At 53.3% G+C, this 15853-nt stretch overlaps 1 protein-coding gene across 2 annotated transcripts; it reads right to left on the bottom strand.

Moving 5' to 3' along the window:
• Positions 1 to 4299: 4299 nt before the first annotated feature.
• Positions 4300 to 8983, bottom strand: mych (myelocytomatosis oncogene homolog). 2 transcript variants are annotated; one of them, XM_063040964.1, is made up of 3 exons: positions 8934 to 8983; positions 6769 to 7241; positions 4300 to 5908 (listed from the first exon to the last, which is right to left on the bottom strand). In XM_063040964.1, exons 2-3 carry the CDS (start codon positions 7226 to 7228, stop codon positions 5385 to 5387), a joined length of 984 nt encoding a protein of 327 aa, XP_062897034.1. In that variant the 5' UTR covers positions 7229 to 7241; positions 8934 to 8983; the 3' UTR covers positions 4300 to 5384. The 2 variants fall into 2 exon arrangements, with proteins under 2 accessions (XP_062897034.1, XP_062897033.1); XM_063040963.1 differs by lacking the exon at positions 8934 to 8983 and adding an exon at positions 8361 to 8564.
• Positions 8984 to 15853: the final 6870 nt, after the last annotated feature.

The following is a 15853-nucleotide window of genomic DNA, read 5'->3' as shown; positions in this document are numbered from 1 at the left end:
GGATATGCACCATCAAGGGCAGGGCCCCAAGGGGTATTGAGGGACTGAGGAACCATGGTGTAAAAGGGCAAAGGTCGCTGAAGTTGGCAGCACAGGTGGACAGGGTGGTGAGGAAGGATCAGGACTGGAGAAAAAAAGATGAGAGGAGAGGGGAAAGAGAAACACAAGATGATAGGTGAAACCGGGAAGGGGGGGGTGAAGGGGTGAGTTAAGAGCTGGGAAGTTGATCAGTAAAAGATACAGGGCTGAAGAAGAGGGAATCTGATAGGAGAGGACAGAAGGCCATGGAAGAAAGAAAAGGGCTAAGAGGCAATGGGCAGGCAAGGATGTGACAGCAGGAAAAGGGGATGGGGATTGGTGGGTGGGGGCATTACTGGAAGTTTGAGAAATCAATGTTCATGCCATCAGGTTGGAGGCTACCGAGACAGAATATAAAGTGCTAGAAACATAGAAACCCTACAACACAATACAGGCCCTTTGGCCCAGAATGCTGTGTAGAAGATGTACTTACTTTAGAAATTACCTAGGATTATCCATAGCCCTCTATTTTTTCTAAGACCTATGTACCTGTCCAAGAGTCTTTTAAAAGACCCTATCGTATCTACCTCCACCACCGTTACCGGCAGCCCATTCCACGCACTCACCACTCTCTGTGCAAAAAACTTACCCCTGACATCTCCTCTGTACCTACTCCCAGCACCTTAAAACTCTGCCCTCTCGTGCTAGCCATTTCAGCCCTGGGAAAAGCCTCTGACTATCCACACGATCAATGCCGCTCATCATTTTATACACCTCTATCAGGTCACCTCTCATCCTCCATCACTCCAAGGAGAAAAGGCCGAGTTCACTCAACCAAGGTGCTTCCCTCCAGCCTGATGTGGCCTCATTGCAGCAGTAGAGGAGGCCATGGATGGACATGTCGGATTGGGATTTTCAGCATCTGCAGGTTTTCTCTTTTTGGTGAGAAATGCAAGTGCTTTCCATTATTCACCAGCACAAGAGCAGGGAAGTTATAAAAGCCTCGGCTGGAGTTCTACTCACCACCCTGTTGGAGGGATGAGACAGCAATGGAGAGGGTGCAGGGGAATGCACCAGGATGCTGTGTTCATTTGGGAGGACAGACCCAGGCTGGGGTTGTTCCAGGGAGGAGGTCTCCCCCATGACTGAGATGTCTGACACCTGAGCTTTAAGCCAAAGATGAGGAAGAACATTCTCCTGGGGTCTGGAATCTGGAACACATACCCAGAGGACCTCAGGCCAAGTACAGCGAGATCTCCATGCGGAATGAGTTGGTTATATGCTTGCTCATCTGTGTTAACATGCTGAAGCACCACACAACCAAGTAATGGGTGAGAATGCCCCTTCCCTTTTCCCAGTAACTATGAACCCAATGAAGGCAGTGGTGTCAACTGCTGCTCCAGGATTACATTCAATGCCAGAGTTGAATTAGCCACTTTCTTCAATTACCAGAATCCATTCACAAGAGCCAGGACTCCAATGGGGTCCCCTGGGAGAGTGTCCAGTGGTGCTTGACTGCTGGCGAGCCCCTGAGAGAGACCCCCCTGCCCAAATATCCTGCAAAATGTGGCTGAAGAGAAACTGGGCTCAGTCTCTCAAGCCAGAGGCGCTGGGGGAGTATCACACCGCGTAAGGGGAGGCGCTGGGGGAATATCGCACCGCGTAAGGGGAGGCGCTGGGGGAATATCGCACCGCGTAAGGGGAGGCGCTGGGGGAATATCGCACCGCGTGAGGGGAGGCGCTGGGGGAGTATCACACCGCGTAAGGGGAGGCACTGGGGGAATATCGCACCGCGTGAGGGGAGGCACGGGGGGAGTATCGCACCGCGTAAGGGGAGGCGCTGGGGGAATATCGCACCGCGTAAGGGGAGGCACGGGGGGAGTATCGCACCGCGTAAGGGGAGGCACGGGGGGAGTATCGCACCGCGTAAGGGGAGGCGCTGGGGGAGTATCGCACCGCGTAAGGGGAGGCGCTGGGGGAGTATCGCACCGCGTAAGGGGAGGCGCTGGGGGAGTATCGCACCGCGTAAGGGGAGGCGCTGGGGGAGTATCGAACCGCGTAAGGGGAGGCGCTGGGGGAGTATCGCACCGCGTAAGGGGAGGCGCTGGGGGAGTATCGCACCGCGTAAGGGGAGGCGCTGGGGGAGTATCGCACCGCGTAAGGGGAGGCGCTGGGGGAGTATCGCACCGCGTAAGGGGAGGCGCTGGGGGAGTATCGCACCGCGTAAGGGGAGGCGCTGGGGGAGTATCGCACTGCGTAAGGGGAGGCGCTGGGGGAGTATCGCACCGCGTAAGGGGAGGCGCTGGGGGAGTATCGCACCGCGTAAGGGGAGGCGCTGGGGGAGTATCAAACCGCGTAAGGGGAGGCGCCGGGGGAGTATCACACCGCGTAAGGGGAGGCGCCGGGGGAGTATCACACCGCGTAAGGGGAGGCGCCGGGGGAGTATCACACCGCGTAAGGGGAGGCACCGGGGGAGTATCACAAAGCGCGAGGGGAGGCACCGGGGGAGTATCCCACCGCGCGAGGGGAGGCACCGGGGGGGAGTATCGCACCATGCGAGGGGAGGCACGGGGGGGGAGTATCGCACCACGCGAGGGGACTATCGCACCGCGCGAGGGGAGGCACCGGGGGAGTATCACACCGCGTGAGGGGAGGCACCGGGGGAGTATCACACCGCGCGAGGGGAGGCACCGGGGGAGTATCACACCGCGCGAGGGGAGGCGCTGGGGGAGTGCCGGGGGAGTATCACACCGCGTAAGGGGAGGCGCCGGGGGAGTATCACACCGCGTAAGGGGAGGCACCGGGGGAGTATCACACTGCGTAAGGGGAGGCCACAAAGCGCGAGGGGAGGCACCGGGGGAGTATCACACCGCGCGAGGGGAGGCACCGGGGGAGTATCCCACCGCGTGAGGGGAGGCACCGGGGGGGAGTATCGCACCATGCGAGGGGAGGCACGGGGGGGGAGTATCGCACCACGCGAGGGGACTATCGCACCGCGCGAGGGGAGGCACCGGGGGAGTATCACACCGCGTGAGGGGAGGCACCGGGGGAGTATCACACCGCGCGAGGGGAGGCACCGGGGGAGTATCACACCGCGCGAGGGGAGGCGCTGGGGGAGTATCACACCGCGTAAGGGGAGGCGCCGGGGGAGTATCGCTGTGCGAGGAGAGGCACCGGGGGAGTATCGCACCGCGCGAGGGGAGGCACCGGGGGAGTATCGCACCGCTTAAGGGGAGGCGCCGGGGGAGTATCACACCGCGTAAGGGGAGGCGCCGGGGGAGTATCACACCGCGTAAGGGGAGGCACCGGGGGAGTATCACACTGCGTAAGGGGAGGCACCGGGGGAGTATCACAAAGCGCGAGGGGAGGCACCGGGGGAGTATCACACCGCGCGAGGGGAGGCACCGGGGGAGTATCCCACCGCGCGAGGGGAGGCACCGGGGGGGAGTATCGCACCATGCGAGGGGAGGCACGGGGGGGGAGTATCGCACCACGCGAGGGGAGGCACTGGGGGAGTATCACACCGCGTAAGGGGAGGCACCGGGGGAGTATCACACCGCGCGAGGGGAGGCACCGGGGGAGTATCACACCGCGCGAGGGGAGGCACCGGGGGAGTATCACACCGCGCGAGGGGAGGCACGGGGGGGGAGTATCGCACCACGCGAGGGGACTATCGCACCGCGCGAGGGGAGGCACCGGGGGAGTATCACACCGCGCGAGGGGAGGCACCGGGGGAGTATCACACCGCGCGAGGGGAGGCACCGGGGGAGTATCACACCGCGCGAGGGGAGGCACCGGGGGAGTATCCCACCGCGCGAGGGGAGGCACCGGGGGGGAGTATCGCACCACGCGAGGGGAGGCACCGGGGGAGTATCGCACCGCGCGAGGGGAGGCACCGGGGGAGTATCACACCGCGCGAGGGGAGGCACCGGGGGAGTATCACACCGCGCGAGGGGAGGCACCGGGGGAGTATCCCACCGCGCGAGGGGAGGCACCGGGGGGGAGTATCGCACCGCGCGAGGGGAGGCACCGGGGGAGTATCACACCGCGCGAGGGGAGGCGCTGGGGGAGTATCGCTGTGCGAGGAGAGGCACTGAGCTACCAAAGATGGGTCAGAAACTGGCTGTCACCACCCTCCCCCCCAACAAGTGGCTCAACTCGCTGGCTGCGCCGTCATCCTGTTGGAAAAATTGCTACTGGAATGCAGGACTTCCTTTTGACACACGCCAGTTCCCCTCACTGGGGAGCCTAAAGCACATACTCACTTCCTTTAAACTTGAATGTGTTTATTTCATTATGAAATACTGAAATTATTGGTGGCCAGGTCGCTGAACAGAAAGTGCTTTGTACAACAGAAACATCCGGTACCACACACTCAGACAGCAACAGAACCATCCAGAAAGGAAGAGACAAATAACTTAAAGCCCAGGGTACAAACTTCAAACAATGTCTGTGCAATAATAACAACAGAAACTGTTCAAAGAAACACAACAGAACCAGTGCACAGCCTGGTGATAAATTATCAGCAGCAAAATAACATAAAATCAGGAACTGCGGTCACTCAAGGGCTAGCCCCAGGACAGTCCAACAGACACTCTGATCCACAGGACAGTCCAACAGACACTCTGACCCCCAGGACAGACCAACAGACACTCTGACCCCCAGGACAGTCCAACAGACACTCTGACCCCCAGGACAGACCAACAGACAGTCTCCGACCCCCAGGACAGTCCAACAGACACTCTGACCCCCAGGACAGACCAACAGACACTCTGATCCCCAGGACAGTCCAACAGACAGTCCGACAGTCCACCCAGCTTATGCCCAGACCTCCAGTCCAACGGCCATTTTCTGCCCCAGCACATGGCACAAATGCTGATGCCCAGTTGGCCAGGGGTGTGTCGAAGCCTCTCCTCATTCCCAGGGAGAGGGGAGGTGCTGATGCAACGTGAATGTGAGGTAGAGGTTTAACCCCATCAGTGAATGAAACCTGAACACACCCATCAACATCAGCATCCTCTGAAAGAGTAGGGTATGCTGTGCGAAGGTCCCTGGCAGGGCCAATCATAGACAGAAGCATTCAGGCGTAAATATTGGCACTTTTCAGTACTCCTCTAAAGCTGGACAACAGCGACACGATTGAAGACAGAAAGAAATACAATCGACACAGAGAAGCTGAGGCCTTTGCCTGGAACGAACAAAGTCCTGCCAACCTGGCTTGTTGACAGGACGGTGAAGCGAAGGCTGGGGCTCCTAAGCCAAGCGCCAGGTGAGGTAGCCTCCAAATATTTGTGTCCAGGTGCAGCAGGAAAGTGTGAGCCCCCTCACTGTGAGAGGCGGCTCGGGGCAACGGCAGACTTTTTGTCCTACTTGGCCGCCCGGTGGAGCCGCTGGAGTCTACGTCGAAGCTGCTGCTGTTTCCTCTGCAGACGATTCCTATCAGCTTGCAGCTTGAGCTGCTCCCTCTGCAACTGCCCAACGAGTTCAGTGGCCTTCCGCAGGATCACCACCTTGGAAGCCTTGCTGTTGGTGGACAGATCAGGCATCTGGTCCCGAAGAGCCAGCAGGCAACGCTTCAACTCGTTCCTCCTCTGCCTCTCCAGAATGTTATGTGTCCTCCGACGCTCCTCCTCCTCGAAGTCTGACCCCCGGAGCCCAAAGCTCGAGCCGGTGGTCTTGGCCGAGTGCAGGCAGCCATCTGTTCTGGCCCGTTTTGGCAGGGGGGGCAGGGGCAGCAGAGGTGACGGAGCAGCATAGTTGTGTTGCTGATGGATGTCCAGGGCACAGTGCCTGACCCGGGACAGAGTCTGTGAGCGCGTCCCAGGAGTAGTCACTTCACTTCGCCCTGCCAGAGACAGCTTCTCAACATTGACCACATCGACCTCCTCATCTGCAAAGCATAGAGACAGGTCAGTGTCAGCACCCCCAGAAACTGTTCAAAGCTGAAATATTAACAACCAAAACTAGCCATTCACATCCTCAGACTGGCCCTTCTTCATCATCTCTGACACGATCTAGTGACAGGGGACGCGGCCCTCTCCTCGTTTGAAAGAGTGAGGGGTTTGCTGGGAAACCCACTCAGCTGAACCATGTTCCTCATTGGCATCCAGCACCATTCTTCACTGGTAGTTCCGATTTCAGGGATGGGAGAAGGTGGGTGGATCTCTCCCCTTCCTCAGGGATGGGTGGGATTAGTCAGGATCTCTCCCCTTCCTCAGGGATGGGAATGGGGATGGGTGGGATTGGTCAGGATCTCCCCCTCCCTCAGGAATGGGGATGGGATTGGTCAGAGTCTCTCCCTTCCTCGCGGATGGGGATGGGGATGGGTGAGATTGGTCAGGATCTCTCCCCTTCCTCAGGGATGGGGATGGGATTGGTCAGGATCTCTCCCCTTCCTTGGGATGGGGATGGGATTGGTCAGGATCTCCCCCTTCCTCAGGAATGGGGATGGGATTGGTCAGGATCTCTTCCCTTCCTCTGGGATGGGGATGGGGATGGGTGGGATTGGCCAGGATCTCTCCCCTTCTTCTGGGATGGGGATGGGTGAGGTGTCAAATCCAACCCCAACAGAGTTCACTGGCTAAAGTGCAGGAAGATCCCATGAGTTTGGGCAGCAGTGGGATGGTGTTCCTATCTGGAACCCACCCCCACCCTCAGAGGTGACAGCAGCCAGTGAAAATCCCCCAGGTCTGCAGCTGGGACACACACAACCTGCTACAAGGAAACAGGCTATTTGATTTTACTGCATACCTGAATCGGTCGCGAGTGCCTGAAGGCTGTCACAGGGGAATGGGGCCTCACTGTCTGGCTCCAGGTTGCCAGCCGGGTGCTGTGGTGGGGGGCTGAGTACCGGAGCCTGAAAGATCTGGGCCTCGATGTCTGCCAGCAGGGAGCTGGAGAAGGGCAGGGACTCCGTCAGCCAGTCCAGCTCAGCCTGGGCCAGCAGGCTGCCCCACACTCCATCCTGGGTTACAGGCTCCAATTCCCACTGTAGGCCCTGCTCTACAAAGTCCTCGTCCTCCAGCAACAGCTCCGACATCAGCTCCAGCTGGTCTGACTTGGAGGGCACCCTTGACGACTGGCCATCCTTGGGCGACTGAGGAGGGGTGGGCAACATCTGCAGCAGCTCCTCGCGGGCTCGCGGCCAGCCCTCGGTATCCAACAGAGTAGGCAGTAGTTCCTCCAACGCAGCTGTGGTTCCTTCAGGCATGGTGACTGGGTGGCTGCAGGGGACAGACAGTGTCAGTCCAGTGCAGGGCGAGAGTGGGTCAAGAGGGATGAGTCAGGGGAGGGAGTGTTGGTGACACAGAGGGGAGATTGGGGAGGGTGAGGTTGTGGGTTAGGGAGGTGAGAGGAGTTGGAGGGGTGGGGGAGTTGCAGGAGGGAAGAGTGAGTGTGTGGGTCAGGGACGAAATGTTTGGAGGTGTCCAGAGGCGGTGGGGTCCTGCAATTGGCCTCAGGACCACATGACAGGAAATCTCATTAGCTGGCTGTCTGGGTCAGCAGATGATTGGACAGGAAGAGGCCAATGAGTGGTCGAGGGGAGGGGCTGGTCACATCACCCGGCCCACCCATCCTGCACAGAAAGATTCAAATCCAGAACGACAGGGCGGGTTGGGCAGCATCCGTGGGGCAAAGAGCCGGGCTTGGCAGTCCTAGTTCGAGTCCCACCAACATTCTGTGTTTGTTTGTTCCTCTGGATTTCCAGAGTCTCTCGTCATCTCTGCTCCCCCCACTCCCCGGCGGCGCTCCCTCACACACGGCTGCGGCCCGGGGAGTGATCCCGGGAGTGGGAAGGATGCGGCCCGGGGAGTGATTCCGGGGGTGGGGAGGATGCGGCCCGGGGAGTGATTCCGGGGGTGGGGAGGATGCGGCCCGGGGAGTGATTCCGGGGGTGGGGAGGATGCGGCCCGGGGAGTGATTCCGGGGTTGGGGAGGATGCGGCCCGGGGAGTGATCCCGGGGGTGGGGAGGTGAGGTCCGAGAGTGGGAAGGATGCGGCCCGGGGAGTGATTCCGGGGGTGGGGTGGATGCGGCCCAGGGAGTGATCCCGGAGGTGGGGAGGTGCGACGCACTGCCGGGACCCCGGCCCCACCCGTTCTCGGGTGGAAGCGGGTCCATCGGACCGGACAGTGACTCCGTGGGTCACTTCTTCCGCCCCCTCCCACCACTGGTCACTCCCTCCCTCCCGATCCCTCACTGACAACCCCACCGGGATGTTCTCCAGCAGCGCTGTCCACTCAGCCCATCACTGGGCCAGCACCGCGTCTGGATATGGCAATTGTGGCCCCGCGCACCCGGTCACGGATAGGATTCAGCAGGTGCTCGGGGTTACACACTCACCGTCCGTGTCCGCTCTCCGGGGCTCCGCTCTGCTCCACTCCGCTCCCGCTCTTTATTTGCGGCTCCGCTCCCGCCAAAAGTGCCCAAACTCCGCCCCGGGGAGGGACCGTCAGAGCCCCGAGTCCTCCCCCGTCCCAGCCGCGGAGAGAGGGAGGCACCAGTCTCCCTGGAGGGGCGGTCAGAGCCCCGCGTCTTCCGCCACCCGCCCGCTGCCCACCCTTGCGCAGAAGCAGCTTCACCACCGCCCACACACACATACTGAGTGTGGACTTTCCTGCCCCCCCCCCACCCCTCAGCACGGTGCGAACGGAGAGCTCGGACCCACACGGTGGGTCCGCTTAGTGGGAGGCTGTGGAAGGTCAGGATGAGGAGAAGGGTGACAGGACCAGGTGAGGGGCGCAGTGGACCCCGGCTGATTCAGACAAACACAGTCTCCAGCCTGGTAACTGACACAGAAACTGTTTACAACTAAAGTCATGTTTCAAATTTGTGTCTTAAGCGGCAAGACTGCATGTGAAGTTGTCAATCTTGTAAAATAAAAACGTAAATAAATTTGAAGAGGCGAGAACCAACCTCACACAAATCCTTCAGACATTGTTCCCAGGGTGAGAATGTGAGCATTTTGGGGTTAGTTTCCAGTAGGTAGTGGGAGAACTTTGTATAAACGGTAGTTAGACCACAGATAAAATTCTCTGTAATAACTTGAAGGTACAAGAGGAAGCAGAGAGGGTCCCGTCGTTATCAGAACCAAAGTGTGAATGTGTTACCTTACTGGTTTAGAATTTCCACTTCACGTTGTAAATTACTGATGGATTCTATTTGTCATTGTGATGTGTTCAGGAAACAATTTGTTGAAATGCAAGTTACATTTTTTTTCAAATTTGACCTTTCGCCTGAAATTGCTCATTGCTGGAGGAGGAACCATTTTCAGTGGCTGCTTTAACAATAAAGGAAGTTCCTGTGTGTCATTTTGAAAAGAGGTAGGCAGGTTGGATAAATCCACTTTCAAAGAGGCCGCAGCCATTTCTCTGTGGGGATTCCCCAGGCCCGATGAGAACTGTGGTCTCCAGAGCAGGAACGCGTTGAATAATATGGACTGAACAAAAGCACCAGCAGTCTGAATTTACACTGTAGTACAAACCAGGGAAGTTATAACAGCACAATAAGGTAGGCCATTCTGCCCATCAGACCTGCTGTACTATCCAGTCAGAGGTGATTTATTTTCAACTCCATTCTCCTGCCTTCTCTCTATAACCCTTAAACCTCATAGTAATCAAGAACCTATCAATTTCAGCCTTAAATAAACCCAATGACTTGGCCTTCACAGCTGTCCAGGGCAATGAATTCCACAGATTCACCTCTTCTTAACTGAAGAAATTCCTCCTCATCTCTGTTCTAAAGGGATATCCCTTTGTTCTGAGGCTGTGCCCCCCCCCCCGGTTGTAAACTTTTATACCGATGGAAACATCCTCTCCATGACCACTCAGTCTAGACCTTTCAGTATTGGATAGGTTTCAAAGAGAATCCCCCCACCACCCGACCCCTCATCCTTCTAAAATCAATTAAGTACAGGCCCAGAGTGATCAAACTCTTCTCATAGGCTAAGCCTTTCATTTCTGGGATTATTATTGTGAATCTCTTGGGCTAACACACCCTTCCTTACATGCAGAACCCAAAATGTCTCACAATGTCCCAAACACTATCTGACTAATGCCTTTATAACGCCTCATTAGTGCATTTTATATTCTAGACCTCTCAAAATGAATGCTAACATTAGACCATTACATATAGGAGGAGAATTAGGCCATTCAGCCCATCGAGTCTGCTCCATCTTTGCATTTACTTTCCTTACTACAAATTCAACCTCAAATTAAACTTTAGCAAATCCTGAACTAGGACTCTTCGTGCCTCTGATTTCTGAATTTTCTCCCACACCTTTATTCTTTCTACTGGTCCATAGCCACACCCTTCCATACACCGTATTCTATCTGCTACTTCTTTGCCCCCGTCCCATCTTTTCTGAGTTAGTTTTTCCTTATTTGGAGATACAGTGTGGACCAGGCCCTTCCGCCCAACAGCCTCACTGCCCAGCGACCCACCAATTTAACCCTCAAAGAACTAGATAAATGATCGATTAACCTACTTTGGACTGTGGGAGGAAAACTACGCACTCACAGGAAGAACATACAAACTTCTTACAGACAGTGCTGGGAATGAACTGTGAACTCCGATGCCCTGAGCTGAGATAGCATTATGCTACACTACCCTGGGGCTCAGATTCCGAGTCTGTGACATCATCTGCAAACTTGCCCTTCCTTCTGAACATTAATGTGTAATGTAAGAAGTTCTGCAACTCCAGTAATCAGAATCAGGTTTAACATCACTGGCACAAGTCATGCGGTAGCAGTACATCACAATACATTTGAAAATATAAAGAGAAATATTAAAAAATAAATAAGGAGAGCAGAGGTAGTCAGGTGGTGTTCATGGACTGTTCAGAATCTGATGGCGGGGGAAGAAGCTGTTCCTGAAATGGTGTGTGTCTTCAGGCACCTGTACTCCCTCCCTGATGGTGGCATGCCCTGCGTGATGAGGGTCTTTAATGATGGATGCTGTCATTTTGAGGCATCATGCTTTGAAGGCGCCTCGATGGAGCTGGCTGAGTTTTCAGTCCTCTGTAACTTCTTCAGATCCTGTGCAGTGGCCCCTCCATACTGGATGGTGATGCTGAAAAGGACCCCTTTATCACTGTTCCCTGACTTCAGCCAGTCAGCCAATCTTCTGACCCTCACCTCAAACATCATGGTTTCATATCTTGTTTAGCAGCCCTGTGTGCACCACCTCATCAAAGGCCTTCTGAAAGTCCAAGTAAACAACATCGTCTGACCATTACCGACAAGTAAACAATATCCACTGACCGTCACCGACAAGTAAACAATATCGTCTGAACGTTACCGGCAAGTAAACAATATCCACTGACCGTCACCGCCAAGTAAACAATATCCGCTGACTGTTACCGGCAAATAAACAATATCCACTAACTGTCACCGACAAGTAAACAATATCGTCTGACCGTCAGCGCCAAGTAAACAATATCCGCTGACCGTTACCAACAAGTAATCAATATCCGCTGACCGTCACCGCCAAGTAAACAATATCCACTGACCGTCACCACCAAGTAAACAATATCTGCTGACTGTTACTGACAAGTAAACAATATCGTCTGACCGTTACCGGCAAGTAAACAATATCCGCTGACCGTCACCGACAAGTAAACAATATCCACTGTCCGTCACCACCAAGTAAACAATATCTGCTGACTGTTACTGACAAGTAAACAATATCGTCTGACCGTTACCGGCAAGTAAACAATATCCGCTGACCGTTACCGACAAGTAAACAATATCGTCTGACCGTTATCGGCAAGTAAACAATATCCACTGACCGTTACCGACAAGTAAACAATATCCGCTGACTGTTACTGACAAGTAAACAATATCGTCTGACCGTTACCGGCAAGTAAACAATATCCGCTGACTGTTACCGGCAAGTAAACAATATCGTCTGACCGTTACCGGCAAGTAAACAATATCCGCTGACCGTCACCACCAAGTAAACAATATCTGCTGACTGTTACTGACAAGTAAACAATATCGTCTGACCGTTACCGGCAAGTAAACAATATCCGCTGACTGTTACCGGGTGCAAGTAAACAATATCGTCTGACCGTTACCGGCAAGTAAACAATATCCACTGACCGTTACCGACAAGTAAACAATATCCGCTGACTATTACCGACAGGTAAACAATATCCACTGACCATTACCGACAAGTAAACAATATCCGCTAACCGTTACCGGCAAGTAAACAATATCGTCTGACCGTTACTGGCAAGTAAACAATATCCGCTGACCGTTACCAACAAGTAATCAATATCCGCTGACCGTCACCGCCAAGTAAACAATATCCACTGACCGTCACCACCAAGTAAACAATATCTGCTGACTGTTACTGACAAGTAAACAATATCGTCTGACCGTTACCGGCAAGTAAACAATATCCACTGACTGTTACCGGCAAGTAAACAATATCGTCTGACCGTTACCGGCAAGTAAACAATATCCGCTGACCGTCACCACCAAGTAAACAATATCCACTGACCGTTACCGACAAGTAAACAATATCCGCTGACTATTACCGACAGGTAAACAATATCCACTGACCATTACTGACAAGTAAACAATATCCGCTAACCGTTACCGGCAAGTAAACAATATCGTCTGACCGTTACTGGCAAGTAAACAATATCCGCTGGCCGTCACCACCAAGTAAACAATATCTGCTGACTGTTACCGACAAGTAAACAATATCGTCTGACCGTTACCAACAAGTAAACAATATCCACTGACCATTACCGACAAGTAAACAATATCGTCTGACCGTTACCAACAAGTAAACAATATCCACTGACCATTACCGGCAAGTAAACAATATCCACTGACCGTCACCGCCAAGAAAACAATATCCGCTGACTGTTACCAGCAATTAAACAATATCGTCTGACCGTTACCAGCAAGTAAACAATATCCGCTGACCGTCACCACCAAGTAAACAATATTTGCTGACTGTTACCGACAAGTAAACAATATCGTCTGACCATTACCAACAAGTAAACAATATCCACTGACCGTTACCGACAAGTAAACAATATCCGCTAACCGTTACCGGCAAGTAAACAATATCCCCTGACCGTTACCAACAAGTAAACAATATCCACTGACCGTCACCGCCAAGAAAACAATATCCGCTGACTGTTACCGGCAAGTAAACAATATTGTCTGACCGTTACCAGCAAGTAAACAATATCCGCTGACCGTCACCACCAAGTAAACAATATCTGCTGACTGTTACCGACAAGTAAACAATATCGTCTGACCATTACCAACAAGTAAACAATATCCACTGACCGTTACTGACAAGTAAACAATATCCGCTGACTATTACCGACAGGTAAACAATATCCACTGACCATTACCGACAAGTAAACAATATCCGCTAACCGTTACCGCCAAGTAAACAATATCGTCTGACTGTCACCGCCAAGTAAACAATATCTGCTGACCGTCACCGCCAAGTAAACAATATCGTCTGACCGTTACCGGCAAGTAAACAATATCCGCTGACTGTTATTGGCGAGTGAACAATATCACCTGACTGTTACCGACAAGTAAACAATATCGTCTGACCGTTACCAGCAAGTAAACAACATCCACTGACCGTTACCGACAAGTAAACAATATTGTCTGACCGTCACCTGCAAGTAAACAATATCCACTCACCGTTACCGGCAAGTAAACAATATCCACTGACTGTTACAAACAAGTAAACAATATCCACTGACCATTACCGGCAAGTAAACAATATCGTCTGACCGTTACCAGCAAGTAAACAATATCGTCCGACTGTTACCGACAAGTAAACAATATCCACTGACCGTTACCGACTAGTAAACAATATCGTCTGACCGCTACCAGCAAATAAACAATATCGTCTGACTGTTACCGACAAGTAAACAATATCCGCTGACTGTTACTGGCAAGTAAACAATATCTGCTGACTGTTACCGACAAGTAAACAATATCGTCTGACCGTTACCGACAAGTAAACAATATCCGCTGACTGTTACTGGCAAGTAAACAATATCTGCTGACTGTTACCGACAAGTAAACAATATCGTCTGACCGTTACCGGCAAGTAAACAATATCGTCTGACTGTTACCGGCGAGTAAACAATATTGTCTGACTGTCAGCAACAAGTAAACAATATTGTCTGACTGTTACTGACAAGTAAACAATATCGTCTGACCGTTACCAACAAGTAAACAATATCCGCTGACCGTTACCGACAAATAAACAATATCCGCTGACTGTTACTGGCAAGTAAACAATATTGTCTGACTGTTACCGGCAAGTAAACAATATCGTCTGACCGTTACCGACTAGTAAACAATATCGTCTGACCGTCAGCAACAAGTAAACAATATCGTCTGACTGTTACCGACAAGTAAACAATATCCGCTGACTGTTACTGGCAAGGGGTTGGAACAGGCCACAGCAGTAGGTATGAGAAATGCTTATTCAGATGGCCAAACCTTTAGTCAGAGATGCAGTGAATAAGCTGAGGGATGGAAGCCTCAGCAGGCTACAGATGTGGTGAGGGTGCTGGGATCTGGGTTGGGGGCAGAGGTGGGGGAGAGTTGTGCAGGTATGGGCTCACTAACAGCAAACAAGTGTCCTGCTGAAATGTCGACTGTACTTTTTTCTATAGATACTGCCTGGCCTGCTGAGTTCCTCCAGCATTTTGTGTGTGTTGCTTGGATTTCCAGCTTCTGCAGATTTTCTCTTGTTTGATATTCCACACAGCATCGGACCCCTCAACATTCAATTGCATCAGCATCACAAAGGCCCCCATGATCAGCATTCTGTGGGGGAAGGTTCACCATCAGCAGAAACCAGACCAGGTCAGCTCTGGGTTTCATGCTGAACATCACTCATCTCCTGACACCACAAGCCTTTCTACCTGCTGCCAGGTACAGGCCAGGAGGGAGATGGACCACTCTCCACTTACACACACAACATGCACAAAATGCTGGAGGAACTCAGCAAGCCAGGCAGCATCTATGGAAAAGAGTAAACAGTCGACGTTTCACATGGTGACCCTTCGTCAAGACTGGAAAGAACTCTGGGGGGGAGCAGCTACACGAAGGCGAACCACCTGATCCACATGGTGGTTACTGAGTCCTCCGTCTACACCGTACACCCGCAGTTACTCCGGAAGCTTCTTCCAAACCTACCTCCAGGGTGAGGGCATGCACTGTCCTGACCGTCCAGGTCCAAACTCTGGAACAACCTCCCCACCAGTAATGAGGGAGTACCTTCCCCAGAGGGTCAAGGAGGTAGCAACCCACTCAGTAGGCAGCTCATGAAGTGGCAGAAACCTCCACTGGGCAGCACCTCACCTTGCCATGACTGCTGTCTCTTAGGAATGAGAATGACAGCTCTCTTCAGTCCTGTGGTTCAGATAACTGGGGAGCTGCAGGTGGGAAGGCGATGTTTGAACTGGTGTCGCCTTGCACCATTACCGTGGGACTCTGTGTGCTGTGATATAGACTCCAGACTCTCAGTGAACATTTCCACAGTCAGGGCTAGGGTTTATTGTACTTAAACCTCGCACTGTCAGAGGCAGTGTGCTGTGCTTGGATGGTTGGATGTGATAGGAGGTGGAACTGGGTCTTGGTAACAGGTGGTGGGTGTGTCACAGAGATCAGTGCTAGGCTACCTTTGAAGGGCCAAGTGGCCTTTGCTGCTCCTATTTTCTGGTGGTTTTGTGGAACGTGGTCTTGGTGGATTGGTCTCAGCTGCTGAAGATACCTCCCCATTTCACTGGAGCCTCAGCTCTCTCACACAAACACCATCTCCACACATTCTCAGCC

This window comes from Mobula hypostoma, chromosome 2, assembly GCF_963921235.1.
Source record: "Mobula hypostoma chromosome 2, sMobHyp1.1, whole genome shotgun sequence".
Taxonomy (NCBI): domain Eukaryota; kingdom Metazoa; phylum Chordata; class Chondrichthyes; order Myliobatiformes; family Myliobatidae; genus Mobula; species Mobula hypostoma.
Note: the sequence above shows the minus strand (reverse complement) of the source record. Positions and strands in the feature narration are given on the sequence as shown.

What these genes read in the sequence shown, in the direction of transcription:
- mych (XM_063040964.1), bottom strand. Translation starts at nt 7,228, where the DNA reads ATGCCTGAAGGAACCACAGCTGCGTTGGAGGAACTACTGCCTACTCTG. An exon ending in GGCACTCGCGACCGATTCAG is followed by an intron (nt 5,909 to 6,768) that starts GTATGCAGTAAA and finishes TATGCTTTGCAG; the next exon opens with ATGAGGAGGTCGATGTGGTC.